The following is a 15,533-nucleotide window of genomic DNA, read 5'->3' as shown; positions in this document are numbered from 1 at the left end:
CTTGGTGAAAAAATGCAGGTTATGAAAATATAGCCCATATTATGTTATTTTAGATTAGATTTTTGGATATAAGGTTTTGATATCTTGCACTACAGATTGCCACGTATTAAGTGATTTCATATATACCGTAACACGGGGTATCATTGACCAGCGTGGTAACATTGATCGACTTGACCCACCTCATGGAATGTTCAAACAAACAATTTTCATGGCATCTGTTTCTGCTCATGAATGGTATTGCGTAAGCTGTTGTTTTGTAGCTACCAAATGATATCAAATTCATGAAAACATTCATGCGTAGCATGAATACTAGATACAATCTGTGTTTCGAACTCACTGTAATATCTCAATGTGACATCCGAGAGTTAAATTTCATTAGCGAAATTTTTAAGTGCTTCTTTTCCTAAAAAAGACGTAGTCATAAAATTTTTAGCAAATTACCTACTGTAGACGATTATCACGGTTAAGAAAATTAAATTTCTCAAATAACTCAAAAAGTATATAACTTGCTAGAACTTGAGCCACATATTTAAAATGAGAGACACCAAATTTAGTATGTAAAGATGTTTTCAACATGAAAATTGTTCACTTAAATGATCAACGTTACCCCAAATCTACAAAACTCAAAATCAGCTTAAACATCTATTTAAACGTCTTAAAAAGTTTCGGATCACTTTTCAAAGTAGCTTAGCACGTACTAAGAAGGCCAGTATTTGATTTAGAAGTTTAAAACATGTAACGTTGGCTTGTGCAAGGAAATTATAGAAGAAAGATCGAAAAAAATGCTCAATGTTACCCCGGATTACTGTACATGGAGCAGTTATTTGTAGATAGTGAAATTATCTAGAATGAAGAATCCTTAAAATAAACTGGTAATAATAATATCGTATACTACAATAAATATTTTTTTTTTCTAAATTTCAGATTCTGCCTTTTTGTATTCACGTTATTTACGATTATCGCTACAGTCACTGTGTTACTATCGGCTCCACACATAATAGTGCAATAATAACGAATTAAATTTTGATATAAGGACTTGTTATATAGGTGATCTATTAAAATTTATAAGATTTTTTAAAATGGGACATGTAAATCAAGTTAGAAGTTAATTAGATTATTAAAATAGATTTTAATAAATAAACGATCAGTTAAAAACTGCCGACAAATAATGATGAACGACAAAATCTAAAACATCATGAGTAAATATCGGATGAATACGTATAGATAAAAGAATCGATAAAATATTTTTTTAAAAAACAAGAAGCTGATTCGATGGAAAGTATCTTCTAATCGTAAGTCCTCAAGAGAACTCAAGCAACTGTTCCTGCAATCATTACCAAAGCACTATTGAAATACTGATGAACAAACCTGTATATGAGAGCCATAAAGAGGATGTCTATTTTTGCATCTGCGTCTTGGAATTTACTTCATCAGTGTTAAGTTCAACGGCAAAGTTGTCATCTCAAAAGGAGGATTTTATCAATCATTGCAACAATAACGGTAGTTTATAATTATCGCGACAGGAAATGAATGACATTAGCACTATACGGTTATAAAATAAACGAAGAGAATCTATTTCTTTTCAGATTATATGTTTAGTTATATACATATAGGGATGAGTGTATATCCTTGTATGTATGTAAACGTATTAGGTGTAAGATTAGCATAGTTACAATTTAAATAGGAATTGTCAATACTGTATTGGAAGAGTCATCTATATGTAGATGGTAAAAAGTTACATCTGATTTGAAGATTATGAAAATGATAGCGTATATATTTCGGATATGCGCGATATATAATTGTTAGATACAAATATGCCAAAGTAGAATTGTTATTATAAACGGCTAAACCAGAATAGCTACGAATTGAAGTTTTCAGTATAACTGAACTAGCAGCATTAAATATTATCAATTATCATAATAATTACCTATTATAAGTATTTTTTTTTTTTTTTCGAGTTATAAGACTACGAAAATAATAGTCCTTTTAGTTTGGAGTTTTTCCACAGGTAATATGGACTTGAATTTTGTCAAGCTGTCTTCAATGGTTGCTGAGTAATCTTAGTTTATGTTTAGTATCAACGAATTCATTACCAAAAATAACAAACTAAAATGAACATGCATATTGCAGTTATATCTGATATATTTTACTACTATGTAGATACCAGAGCTGAACCATAAGTATTAGGTATGGTATGACTCACGATATTATTCATCTAGAATTGTGTTCTTTCACATTGTATTACACATCAATATATGAGTAGCATAACAACGGTATAAATTAAAGGTGGAGACAAATAAGTCGATATTATAATATTTACTAGTTCTAATAGTTTAAACAATTGTTAACAACCATATTTTGTTTTTAAGTGATATTTTGCGATGTTATTTTTTGTTTTGTATACGGTATTGAAGGTATGTGGGAATAATAATAAATATGGTCTCGAGCCACTTGAGCAGTGGATTCTATTGTGGGCATTTATTCGCTATAACTCAGTCAATTTCTAACCAATTGACTTGAAATTTTGTATACTGAAGTTTTTTTTACGACGGTAATGGTACCGCGTAAAAAAACGCGTAAAAAAACCGCGTTATTTCAAAAAACGTCGTAAAAAACCGCGTTATGTCAAAAACCGTCATAAAAAACCACGTTATTTCAAAAAACGTCGTAAAAAAGTCAAGTCACGTTAGATGTAATCCTGACTAATTTGCGCGTGTTTTTGAAAAAAAAACTCGGTATTTTTTTACGACGGGTTTTGAAATAACGCGTTTTTTAACGACGTTTTTTAAAATAAGGCGGTTTTTTTACGCGGTACCGCTCGATACCTTAACATTTTCTGTTAGTATTTTGTTCCGAGCGATTTCAGAACTTGTAACGCCGCATATTTTTTCAATGTGCGCAATGATCTGTTTGTAACAATTAAAGAGATGTTTGTGATGTTGCACTAAAAATGTATATAATGATGTAAGGATGACACAATGGTTATCTAATTATTATTATCTGAACTTATTCATGGTATGAGTGTAGAATTAGCATTGAGCATGGGCATGAGCATAGATGACCGCACAATTCGTAGTCGCTACTTAGTGATTTACCGGAGCAATCTAAATGACACAGAGAAGCAATGAATGGGGCTTAGGACTAGCATAGCATTCTCAATGTGCACACTTCGAGAGCTCTCAATTATATTGAGGACAATAACGGTGCCAACCACGTCCTTACGGTCATCATCGATGATGGGAAAGAATGTTAGTAAGACACATATAGCCGAGGCGGTAAACGCACGGGTATTCAGCATGACCATGCTGAGGGTGACGGGTTCGATTCCCGGTCGGTCCAGGATCTTTTCGTAGAGGAAATTTCCTTGACTTCCTTGGGCATAGAGTATCTTCGTGCCTGCCACACGATATACACATGCAAAATGGTCATTGGCAGAGGAGAAGCTCTCAGTTAAAAACTGTGGAAGTGCTCATAGAACACTAAGCTGAGAAGCAGGCTTTGTCCCATTGAGGACGTTACGCCAAGAAGAAGAAGAAGAAGACACAAAATTGGGTTTTTAAATTAAGAATCGATTTTTCGATTTTATACGAAAGAGCACCTTTTTCTGAGCCACTATGATTTTTTTCAGATTTTTAGAACTTTATTTTGATACCTAAATTAAATTTCAAAGAGATTTTTTGAAAACACCTTTTGACAGCTGGGAAACTGTTTGACAGCTCCACCCAGTACAAAATGCGACGAGGGGTGATTCGACAAATCGCTTCCATACAAACTTCAAATTGATTTTTAAATAGGTTCCCGGCCACCAAAATTCATGAAAATTTGGATTTCGGCTCAGTTTTGCATGCAGATTCCGAATATGGAATTATCTCAACACCGCTAAAGCAGCCAATTGTTATAGAGACCGAGAATCGCTGCAGTGGAGACGTTTGCCTCAGGAAGGAATCTTGTTAGTAGAGAAGGAAAACCATTATCGATCTGGGAGTCACCCAGATACACAAACCGCCGTCCACAAAAATGAGTATAGAATTAGCATGAAGTATAGAGTAGCAGAATTAGCACACATATTCAAAACATATATATGTATAACGGAATTTATGTATTTTCGGCAGTTCTGTTCTCTTCATCATGGCAGGTTTTTTTGAAATCTTTTGAACTAAAAGTTGGCCTCACATATTTCCAAACTTTGCTGATTTTTACAACCAACTTTCAAACAATTTGGATGACGAAAGTCCCTCAGGACGAGGGAAACGAACCTGCCGGTAGTACCCAATGTCACCCGAGATGGCATAAATGCACTGATAAATAACTCTGCGAACACATCTTCAATGAAATGTTCGCTGCTGTGCTCACGCAAAAACGGCTACGCTCAAAAATGTGTTCGGCCTGCACATTTTTGGTAAACATCCATACCGCACAAAGACTGTGTTGGAAACACACATTTTTTTTAAATTGCTCGTACGCTCACATTAGCATGTATTTTGCAATAATTTCGATATGGCAACCTCACTGGGTTATAAACCACCTTCAAATACCGAAAAATATTGGTATTTTGCAAAAATGTGAACGTACGATCAATTTTAAAAAATGTGTGTTTCCAACACAGTCCCTGTGCGGCATGGGTGTTTACTAAAAATGAGAGTTTTTATTTTAGAGAGTTTTGCTACGAATGAGGACAGGCAGCAAACACACACCACTCAGGCGTAAAACTTTGCGTGGGAGTGATAGTGAGTAAAAGGCCATATCAGCTCAATGAGGTACAGATACAGGTGGCGCAGATAAACATTGCAAACCACTGGTTGTCTCTTTTGTACTACCGCTGATCAAATGCAACTCAATTAGTGACGTCACTAATTGAGTTGCATTTGATCAGCGGGAGAACAAAAGAGACAACCAGTGGTTTGCAATGTTTATCTGCGCCACCTGTATCTGTACCTCATTGATATCAGCTGTGTGAGACGCTGCAGACCTCAAACATTTCTTGGAAATGTTCAATTTCGATGACATTTCTTGAAAATCTCAATTTCGATATCGACACAATTGAATAAATTGACATAATAATTCGTGACGTAATCAAAAACATGACAAATTTTTGAGTCATTACAGACGCGAACGCAAAGAAAATCATTGTCGAGTCTTTTTTAGACATGTTGGATATGTTTTTAAGCGTTTGCCAGTAATATTCAAAAATATCGCTTACTTTTCAGTTCCTTGTTCCAAAATTTTACATGACTAATAACGCAATCCGACCGAGCAATGTTTGTTGATGATGAAACGTCAAACGCCAGCGGCTGTTTGAATCTGTTTCAAATTGTGTTTTCAGCATGCGATCAAAAAGTTTAATCATCAAATTGTGCAGTGATTGAGTGATTAATTCTGGATGACAAGAAACGGACGAAAGCATACGGAACGATACGATTCTCTCGGATGCTGTTTGCAAAGGCAGAGAAGTGTATGGTGATGTATCTATACGGAGGAGGACGCTGTCCGGATTTTGTGATATTCTAGTGAAAACAGTTTTTTTACTAACTCTTTTGTATCTAAACCGACCTAAACAAAGTGCCTAACAAATGAGCCTAACCTAATAAACAGTATGGAAAAAATATCACGGAAGCGTTTTGCTGATTTAGCAGAGCGATTGGTTGGATGAATTGCGGGCCATGGATTGGGCTTTGAAAAACGGCATCGGAGTGGTACCTAGGAATACCGTCCACTCTAGCAGCCAAAGATTGCAAGCCTGAATTAAGCTTAAAGGGATGACATCTCTTTTCGCATTACACCGAGCAAATTCTTGGATATATGGTTTGCCCCAATCCTCTATGCGGCTTCGCGCATGGCTCGGCCAATACTTTTAGCTAGAATTGCATTCAAGTTCAAGCTCGTTGTTTTGTATTTATTTATTGCTATATTATAAATTGCTTTTTTAATGCTTAACCACTTAACATATTTTACAGCTCTTTTGTCCACTAGGGCACTGCGTGAGCGATTCGAATTGGCGGTTGCACTTACACTTTGTACAGCGCCTAAATGTATTCTAATATATTCTTATTCTACTGTATCGAACTGGTTTGCTTTCGTGCTGCTTTCACTTTTCTACCCTGTCCTTGGTAGAATGATGACACATAACATAAGTGGAACTCCATGGTCAGAGCGAAGGAAAAAGTTATATCCTTTTCCAGCACGCGAAACTGTTATATCTTTCATAAAAGGCGTCGAACTGTCACTTATTTTGGTAAACAAAAAACACCTGATCCAACCAGTATTCCAGTTTTGGCAAAGAATACAGGAACGAAAATTGGCATCTGAGACATTGGCGTAGCTGGAGGGGGGGCCTGGGGGGCCAGCGCCCCCCTCCTCCCCGAATCCGCCAGGCCCCCCTCAGAATTTTTCATGACTATATATGGGAATAAGAAAAAAATATGTAAACCACAAACATAGACCTATAATAGATACTTATTTGGAATGATATGTGATTAAATTGATAGTTATTGTAGATTATATTCTAAGCTTGTCATTCTTTATAAGATCATTACCCAAAATAGTATATGTAATTTACTCCGTTAGTTTTTGTTTGAAAATATAGTAAAATCAGAATTATATAAGTAGCAATGCTTTAGAGATGAACAAGCCAAGGGCTGAGAGTCTCTATTATAAAGACAAATCAATCAATCAATGCTTTCTACAACTTCTTTTTTAAATCACCGAGAAATGAAATCTAAATAATAGTTTTCAAAGGAATTCTTTGATAGGTGTCCCAAAGAGCTTCTGAATTTTCTAGTAGCATTACTGCAAAATACTCTTAAGTGCTTCCTTGTTCAAGGTATGTTAAGTAATGTTGAGGATTTTTATTTACTCGTGCATTGTTTCTTCTAGCGCTAATGCAACTCATTATAATATCTATTTCTTACTAACCTTTTTATCGTAACGGCCTACTTTTCTTCTTCAAATCAAAGAGTTGCATTATGGTTCATAATACAACTCATTTCGGTTGCATTATGAATCATTATGCGATTGTTTGATTGGAAACCTGATTTTCCACGGTAAGAGATTGAAAAATTGTGACGATTGAGACGGTTATAGCACGGCTTGCTTGATTCAAATTTCGTTGGATGGAACACGTGGGCACTCTCATTCAGCCATGGGGAAGCCCGATGAGCTTCCCCGTTTAAATAAATTATATTTTACCGTTTTTTTGTCATTGCTAAAATGTTGTAAGCTACTCGTTGCAAACTCAATTTTTACAACACTCGTCATTTTTATCCAAATCGGCACGCCTCGTTGAATAAATGTATGACTCGTGCTGTAAAAATCTTTATTTTGCAACTCTTTGCATAAATAATTATTTTGCGACTTGGCGCTATAATACTGCATTTTATACTTGCAGTTTTAGTGTGACTACGGCCTACTTATGGGTTACATTATGAATCATAGTGCAATTGTTTGGGCAACAACCTGTGTTTCCACGTCAAGAGCTTGAAAAACTGTGACGGTTATAGCACGGCTTGCTTGATTTAAGTTTTGCGCCTAGCTTGATGGAACACGTAGGTGATTCCGTTCAACCACCAGGATGCATGATTTTCTCCAGTAGAACACAATGGAAACCCGTACGAAGATTTTTTGAAAATGTTCCTACATAATTATTATTATTATTATTATTATTATTATTGTCTTTATTAATGAGGTTTTCAACCCTTGGTTGGTTCGCCTCAAGATTCCTACATAATGTCTTTTATGACTAACGGGAGTTTTTTCAGTAATTTATCATCCAATTTGTCTGAGCTTATTATCAATCTTGAAATAGCCTGGATCTATATTTCTCTAAGAAAAAACCTTTAGTTGAGTTGTTCTATTATATTATTGTATTGAGTACAATCTTGCTGGACTTGCTTTAATATCAGTTTTATATACTCCTATACTGCATATCTGCATCTGCATCTCAGTACATAATCTCATACAAAAGTCAATTGACCTAAAGATCCATGGAAGAATTTTTGAAACTAGCCTCGTAAAAGCCTTGAAACTATAACTGGAGGAAGCCCTCGAGGTGTATTTGTAAGAATGTCAAAAGGGAATCCGTTAAGAAATTCTGGAAGAATTTTTTAGGAGTATTTTCGGAGAATAGTGGAATTCTTGGAAAAATCCTGGCATTCACCTGAAGGAATTCCTGTAATAGCTGTAATGAATTAAAACATGTCTGAAGAAATTTGAAAAGCAATTCGTGATGCATTTTCTAGAGAAATTTTGATAGGAAAATCTGAGAGAATACCCGAAGAGTCTTTTCTGGGTGAATTCCTGACAACATTCCTAGAGAAATGTCTGATAGCTCTTCTAGCATGTAAGTAATTATATGTTTAAAGTAAGTCACAGTGACTGTAAAAGAAAAAAAACAGGATACATTTATAAAGGATAGACTCCTGAATCTGTGGATAAGCTCCTTAAAGATTTCTCGGAGATAATTGAAAAAGAATTCCGGGATGATTTCTTGGAGAATTTCCTATCCCTCTAAAATTATCTTAAATACAAATCGCTAAAGGAATTCCTCTAGGATCCTTCAGGGAATTCTGGAAATTTTTTTGGGAGAATCCCTGAAAAAGATGATATACGGATTTCAGAAATTTCTGACCGAGCCCTTGAATAAATTTTCGAAAAGACCAGAGATGATTTTCTGCAGGAGATTCAGGAATTACTGGAGCAATCCCTGAAAGAATCCCCGGAGTAAGCCCTGAAGGAATTCCTGAAGAAATCACTACAGGAACTTTTGCAGGTATGCTTGGAGTAAACCCTGTAGGAATCCTTGGAGGAATTTCTGAAAGGATACCTGGAGGAATCCTTAAAGTTTTTTTTCTTCCCCTGTTGGGGAAATTAAGTCATTGCGTCCAATTAGCTGAACTTTTTTGGCATAAAGTTAACATGGAAATTTCTGAAGAAATCACTTGAAGAATCCTGGGAAATTTTCCTAGAAAAAATCTGGAGGAATACTTGGAAGAAGTTTTGGACGAATTTCTTATGTAATTTCTAGAGAAGTTCTTGAAGAAGGTATTCCAGCAGGAATACTTGGAGCACACCCTGGAGGAATTACAAGAGAAATTCCTGGAGTACTAACTGCCAATTTTTTTTTTATCTGTATTAACGAGATTTTTAGCCCTAGGCTTGTTCATCTCGGGACATACGCTTTGCTTCCCTTCCGAAGGAAGAACTCACATTTTGCGAGTTTGTCGGGAGTGGGATTCGACCCCAGGTCCTCGGCGTGATAGTCAAGTGTTCTAACAATCACACCAGGTCCGCTCCCCACTACCAAAATTCCTGGATGAATTCCTGGAGCAAACTCTGGGAGATATCCTGAAGGAATCGTTAATGAATTCCTGGAGGATTCCAAAGAGGAATTCTTGGAGGAATCCCACGAGAAATTTCTGAAGAAACCTCTTGAGAAATTCCGGGAGAGAAATTTATGCAAAAATTCTTGGGAATTCTTGGAAAAATTCCTGAAGAAATCAAAGAAGCAATTTCTAGAGGAACCTCAGGAGGAATGCCTGGAGGAACTTCTGGACAAATTCCTGGCGGAATTCCAGGAGGAATTACTGAAGAAATCCCTAGAGGAATTCTTGGGGTATTTTCGAGGAACTATCTCTGGGAGAATTCCTGGAGGAATCCCTGAATAAAATTCTGGAAGAAACTGTATAGGAATTCTGGGAGGAATCCCTGGAAATTTTTTTTGAAGAAATTTCTAAAGAAAACTATGGAGGAATTCCAGGAAGAGTTTTTGGAGGAATATCTGGATGAATCACTGGTGGAATCATCGGAGGAATTCCTGGAGGAATCACTTGGAAATTCTGGAGGAATCCCTTGAAGCAATTCCTAGAGAAATCTCTGGAGGAATCCTTGGAAGAATCCGCGGAGGAGAAATTTCTGGATAAACTCCTTAACGAAACCCTGGAAAAACTCCTGAAGGGTTTACTGAAGAAATTCTTGAATGAATTTCAAAACGGAATTCCTGGAGCACTTCCTGGAGAAATTCCTGGAGGAATTGCTCTACGAATTACCGAAGGAATTCATGAAGGAATTGCTGGATCAATTCCTGGAGAAATTCCTGGAGAAATTCCTGGAAGTTTTCTTGGTGGCATTTCTGGAGGAATCTCTAGAGATATGCCTGGATAAACTCCTAGAGGAATGCCATGAGGAATACCTGGAATAATTCTTGGATAAGTTTCTGGGGAATTTCTTAAGGAATCCTTGAAGGATTTCCTGGGGGACTCCCAGGGCCGGATCTAAGGGCCCCGGGCCTCCACATTTTAGGTTGCTAACATTGGCTTTATACTGTCCGAAAATAAAGAAAAACATTTTTGCTCATCTCTTCGAGGGGCCTCCATATCCGCTCGGGCCTCGGGCCCCCACAATCCTTAATCCGGGCCTGGTGAACTCCTCCTCTAGAAGGAATGGGGCACGTTCAGTGTAGTACTAGATTTGTAGTAATGAGCTGAATTTTAGTATGGTGAGAAGGTCCATTCTCCGTTTCTGCAATGAAATGATTCAAAAAGCGTGGGTATTATGATTCATTGCCTAAATTGATGCTGTTTGAGCAAAACTTTGGATAACTATGTTGTTTATGTTGCAAGAAATGGGGAAAACAACAACACTGTTGCCCAAAGTTTTGCTCAAACAGCATCAAATTATGTAAGGAATCATAATACCCACGCTTTTTGTATCATTTCATTGCAGAAACGGAGAATGGACCTTCTCACCATACTAAAATTCAGCTCATTACTACAAATCTAGTACTTCACCGATCTGTCCTATTCTTAGAGAAATTTTAAGAGGAATTTCTGCAGGAATCCCTGAAGGATTTCGTGGAATAATGCTTGTATAAAATCTGGAAGGATGATTTCCTAGAGAAATTGCCGTAGATATTCTTGGGGTAATACATGGAGGTATTCTTAGAGGCATTCCTGCAGGAGTCCCTGGGGAAATACCTGTATGAAATCCTGGAGCAATGCCTGGAAGAATACCTGCAATAATTCCTGAATAAATTACTGGGGTAATTTCTGAGGGAATCCCAGGAAGATTTTCTGGCGTCGAGAATCCTTCAAGGAATTCCATGCAGGAATCCCTGAAGAAATTCTTGGAATTATGCCTATACTATCTCCGAGAAGATCATTTCCTGGAGATATTCCTGGATAAATTGCCGTAGTAGTTTCTGAAGGAATTAATGGAAGATTTCCTCGATCATTTCCTGCAGGAATTTCTGCAGGAATTCCTGAGGAAATTTCTAAAGGAATTCCTGAGATATTTTTTGCAGGAATTCCTTGGTTAATTTCTGATGGAAGAAGAAGAGCACTTGGAGGCATTTTCAAAATAATCCCAGAAGTTGTTCCTGAAAGAATCCTCGGGTGAATCCCTGGAGGAATTCTTGAAGAAATTTCTGAAGAATTCCAATGAGGAATCCCGGAAGCAACCCCATGAGAAATTCCAAGAGAGTTTTCTTAGAAAAATCCTGGAAGAACTTCTGTGGGAATCCCTGTTGAAAACTTCTGAAGAAATCCATGTCTGCAGTAATTTCTAAATGAATTATTGAAGGAACAATTAGATGGACTCCTACAGGGGTTTCGTACAAAATTTTAAGGCAATAACTGGATTAATTTTTGAATTATCTCTAGAAAAACTTTCTGTAAGTTTTTCTGGAAGACATTCCTTTCATTTTCATTTTCATTTTCATTTTGCAGCATTTGGTGGGGCAATGAGAGCGCAAGTCAGTCCAAAGCCGATGATAAGGAGAGGTAATGGCTGAATAGTCTTTGCTGACCACATAAACGCAATGGGATAGGAAAAGGGTATTTTGGTGTGGGATTAGGGTGTTGATACAGACTTGACGATATCAATGCTATTCAGATGCAAAATAATTTTAAGGCTCAATAGTGAATCGCATACCTTTCAAAACCAAGAAAACAACAATAATCCACAAAATGCCAAGCAAACCACAGAAATCAAAAGCGCCCGATTGTTTATTTTGTCAATTATAACAAACGGACACTCCTACCCTCTCCGACTCGCCAGTCACCTTGGAAAAAATGTCTCTTCAGGTCCGGAAAATATATTATTCCCAATCAAGCCTTTAATCGAAATGTTCGCGTGGTCTTGTAGTACCCCTTACTAGGTAAGAATCAGTCATTTCCATACAAATTAAATGCTAGACATGACCCCATGGATAGCATTTGCATATGTAAAAGCTTTACTGATGTGACTTTCCTATTAGGCAATTTTCTCTCTCTCTCTCTTCTTGGCGTAACGTCCTCATTGGGACAAAGCCTGTTTCTCAGCTTAGTCTTCTATGAGCACTTCCACAGTTATTAACTGAGAGCTTCCTCTGCCAATGACCATTTTGCATGTGTATATCGTGTGGCAGGCACGAAGATACTCTATGCCCAAGGAAGTCAAGGAAATTTCCTTTACGAAAAGATCCTGGACCGACCGGGAATCGAACCCGTCACCCTCAGCATGGCCATGCTGAATACCCGTGCGTTTACCGCCTCGGCTATATGGGCCCTCAAGGCAATTCTCTCATCTCATGTTTTCCTTCAGAATCTTGTCAAGCATAGAAAATTGAAGTTATAAACAATACATTACAAGATTCGAATTCCCATAGAAAGAGATCATTCATTCGCTCTACAACACCATTGAAGATGATATCACATTGGCTGATTACAGTACAAATGCGAAAAATCTCCCTTTTCCACCTATCCGCAACCCAGGGACGCGCACTGTTGAATTTCGAAAGCCTCGGAGAATATTACAAACCCTCAATGGCATTCCTACACACTAACCCACATTGCCCACTCAGGGGTCTGACTGAGCCTATTACCCTCCCTCAGTTTGTAATATTCTCACCCACTTGGAATTATATTTTCCCGACACATTAATGACTTCGAAAACATGTTCGATATACTAGGCAGCAGCATATACTGATCAACTATATCAGATGACTTGAAGATCTGATTTTTACAGAACTGTTAGCCATTGCTAATACATTCAGCTATTCCAATCATTACTGCAAAGCACATCGGCCACATGCTCAAAATCAAAGCTTCCTGGAAGATATAATCCAAACCCAGGGAAGTTTTTCTGGAAGACATTCCCGTAGAAATACTTCGAATTATTGGAGCATCTCTAGTGAAATTCTGAAAGGAACATATAAGAAAATCCATGAAGAAATCTCTGAAGGAATACCTGCAGATAAACAGGGGATGGCCAAAATGTTTGGGATAGGCAACTTCTTTTTCTCTCACAAAAAAGTTCAACATGCTATAACTTTTCATAGAGCGCATCATTTTGACTGTTTGTCAATCAACTATATGTGCATCATTGGTACAAATTTGGGCTCGATTGATTAATATTTCGCAAAGTTAGAACCGTTCGGGTAAAACACCTTTTTTTTAGACAACTCATTTTTGAGCTGTCATATCTCGGAGACCACTGAACCGAATTGAATGAAATTTTGAACGTACACTATAAATATGTAAATGCTTCACAAACTGTTAAAACACTGGTACTTTTTAAACGTTGAAAAAAGTTATCAAGGATTGACACTTTTTGGATTTATCTCGAAAAAATGTATATTTTTTACATCAATGTCAATAAATTTTAGTGTTGATATCCAGAGATTTTCTACTTCTGTTCTCAAATTATCTCTTATCAGATATACTAGAGCCAATTTAGATTGAAGGAAGAACACATTTAATAATTTTTGTGTGTTATTGTAAATTTTACTTATTTTCCTCTATATGGGTTAAAATTTCAACCCGATATAACTTAATTCGCCGTGAAAAAATATAACATTTTATAACGTCGTATTAAGTATCAATATATTGCTGATAAACGTTAAAAAATTCATTTAATTCGGTTCACTCGTTTCCGAGATATGACAGTTCAAAAAATAGTTGTCTAAAAAAATAGTGTTCAATCGAGCTTAAATTTGTACCAATGATGCACATATAATAGGTTGACAAACAGTCAAAATTTGAGATTTTTTTTTTTGAAGCACTCTACGAAAAGTTACAGCATGTTGAGTTTTTTGTGGGAGAAAAAAAGTTGCCTGTCCCAAACATTTTGGCCATCCCATGTACCTTAAAGGATCCCCGAAGAAGTTTTCGAAGGAAACCGCGAAAACAGCAGCACTGGACGAAACTCTAAAGATACCCCAGGACAAATCCCCAAAGAAATATCTGGTGGAATTCTCTGATACATTGAAAGAATCTCTGGAGGAATCCAGTCATTTTGGTTCCTTAAAACTGCGATCCCGGTTTACTTATTCACATATCGGGCGACCATACCGCTTAAAAATTATCTCAAGTTAGTGAGTGCCAGATTTAGACCAGTGCCAGATTTAGACCTCGGGGGGCCCGGGGCAAGCCCTAAAAAGTGGGCCCCCAGAATCAAAATTTCGAAAAAAAATGAACCATACAATTACGTTTTTTTTCTTAATCTTATGTATTATTTTAGACCTAATATTGAAAGCTTCTGATTTCTGAACTTCTCCAAAATTCCGACTAATAGAAAATTATTCGATCATTTAATTTGATATTTGACTCAAATGTCAAAATGCTAGCGTAAGAGCGTTCAGATAGTACATATATTTTAAACTTTCATCCGAATTGAAAACATTTTTAAGTTTAAGAACTTAGCGTTCAGTTAAAAATCTACTAAAACATGCAGCAACTTTATTTGAGATTGCACGGAATCGACAAGTATTTCAAAATTCAGATTAATAAAGATTAGTTATCGGGGCCCGTGGCGTAGTTGGTCACACGTTCGCTTCATATGCGGATGGTCATGGGTTTGATTCCCAGCCCCGGCACTTGCAATTTTCGTCAGTTGCTCTTCACCGAGAGTGGCTGACACTGACCCTCTTCTGAGCCTCATGGCTCAAACGGACCCGGATACCTGGAAATCGGCGAAATGCTACTCATAATGGACCCCCAATCGGACTGGAAAGGAACAACGGCCATCCATCCAACCATCCTTGTGCTCATCATTCTACCTTGTGGTAGAAATGTGAAAGCAGCAGAAAGGCAGCCAGTTCAATAAAGTAAAATAGAATATATCTGGGCGCTGTACAATACTGTAGGTGCAGCTGTCAATTGAAGTCGCTCACGTAGTGCCCTAGTGGACAATAGAGCTGTAAATTAGGTTAAGTGATTAAGAATAAAAAATAAAGATTAGTCTCTTGGGAGCAACTGTAGCAATAAATCTTAATATCTTCAGTAAAACCAAACATAAAGATATGGAAAGTTACAGTTTCCAGAACACTCGGTTTTCAAAACTAGCCTTAACTCCCAAACATCTCCAGAATTCATCATCTTCTCTTTTTCATGATAGCAGCGAACCGATGCAAATAAGTATAAGGCATTTGTTTTCAAAATATAATCATAATCAAACGTATGTATAATTGTATAACCATTATGAAATAATAGGTAAATTTGTGGTAAATATTGATGTACAAATACTCAAAAGCTCAATCTTTCTTGCACTCTGCTTAGAGACAC

The 15,533-nt window shown here is 36.9% G+C and overlaps 1 protein-coding gene across 8 annotated transcripts in view; it reads left to right on the top strand.

Annotated features, from left to right (window-relative positions):
* The window catches only part of LOC109407097 (neuronal acetylcholine receptor subunit alpha-7), a 349,591-nt gene extending 344,756 nt beyond the window's left edge, over positions 1 to 4,835 (top strand). For all 8 annotated transcript variants that reach the window (XM_062851756.1, XM_062851750.1, XM_062851749.1 and 5 more), the window contains one exon: positions 925 to 4,835. In XM_062851756.1, the coding sequence (XP_062707740.1) occupies positions 925 to 1,009 (85 nt within the window). In that variant the 3' untranslated portion in view covers positions 1,010 to 4,835. The remainder of the gene's footprint in view (positions 1 to 924) is intronic.
* The last annotated feature ends 10,698 nt before the right edge of the window (positions 4,836 to 15,533 follow it).

The sequence above is a fragment of the Aedes albopictus genome, chromosome 2 (assembly GCF_035046485.1).
Source record: "Aedes albopictus strain Foshan chromosome 2, AalbF5, whole genome shotgun sequence".
Taxonomy (NCBI): Eukaryota; Metazoa; Arthropoda; class Insecta; order Diptera; family Culicidae; genus Aedes; species Aedes albopictus.
The sequence above is the reverse complement of the archived record's forward strand: the minus strand, read 5'-3'. Positions and strand labels throughout refer to the sequence as shown.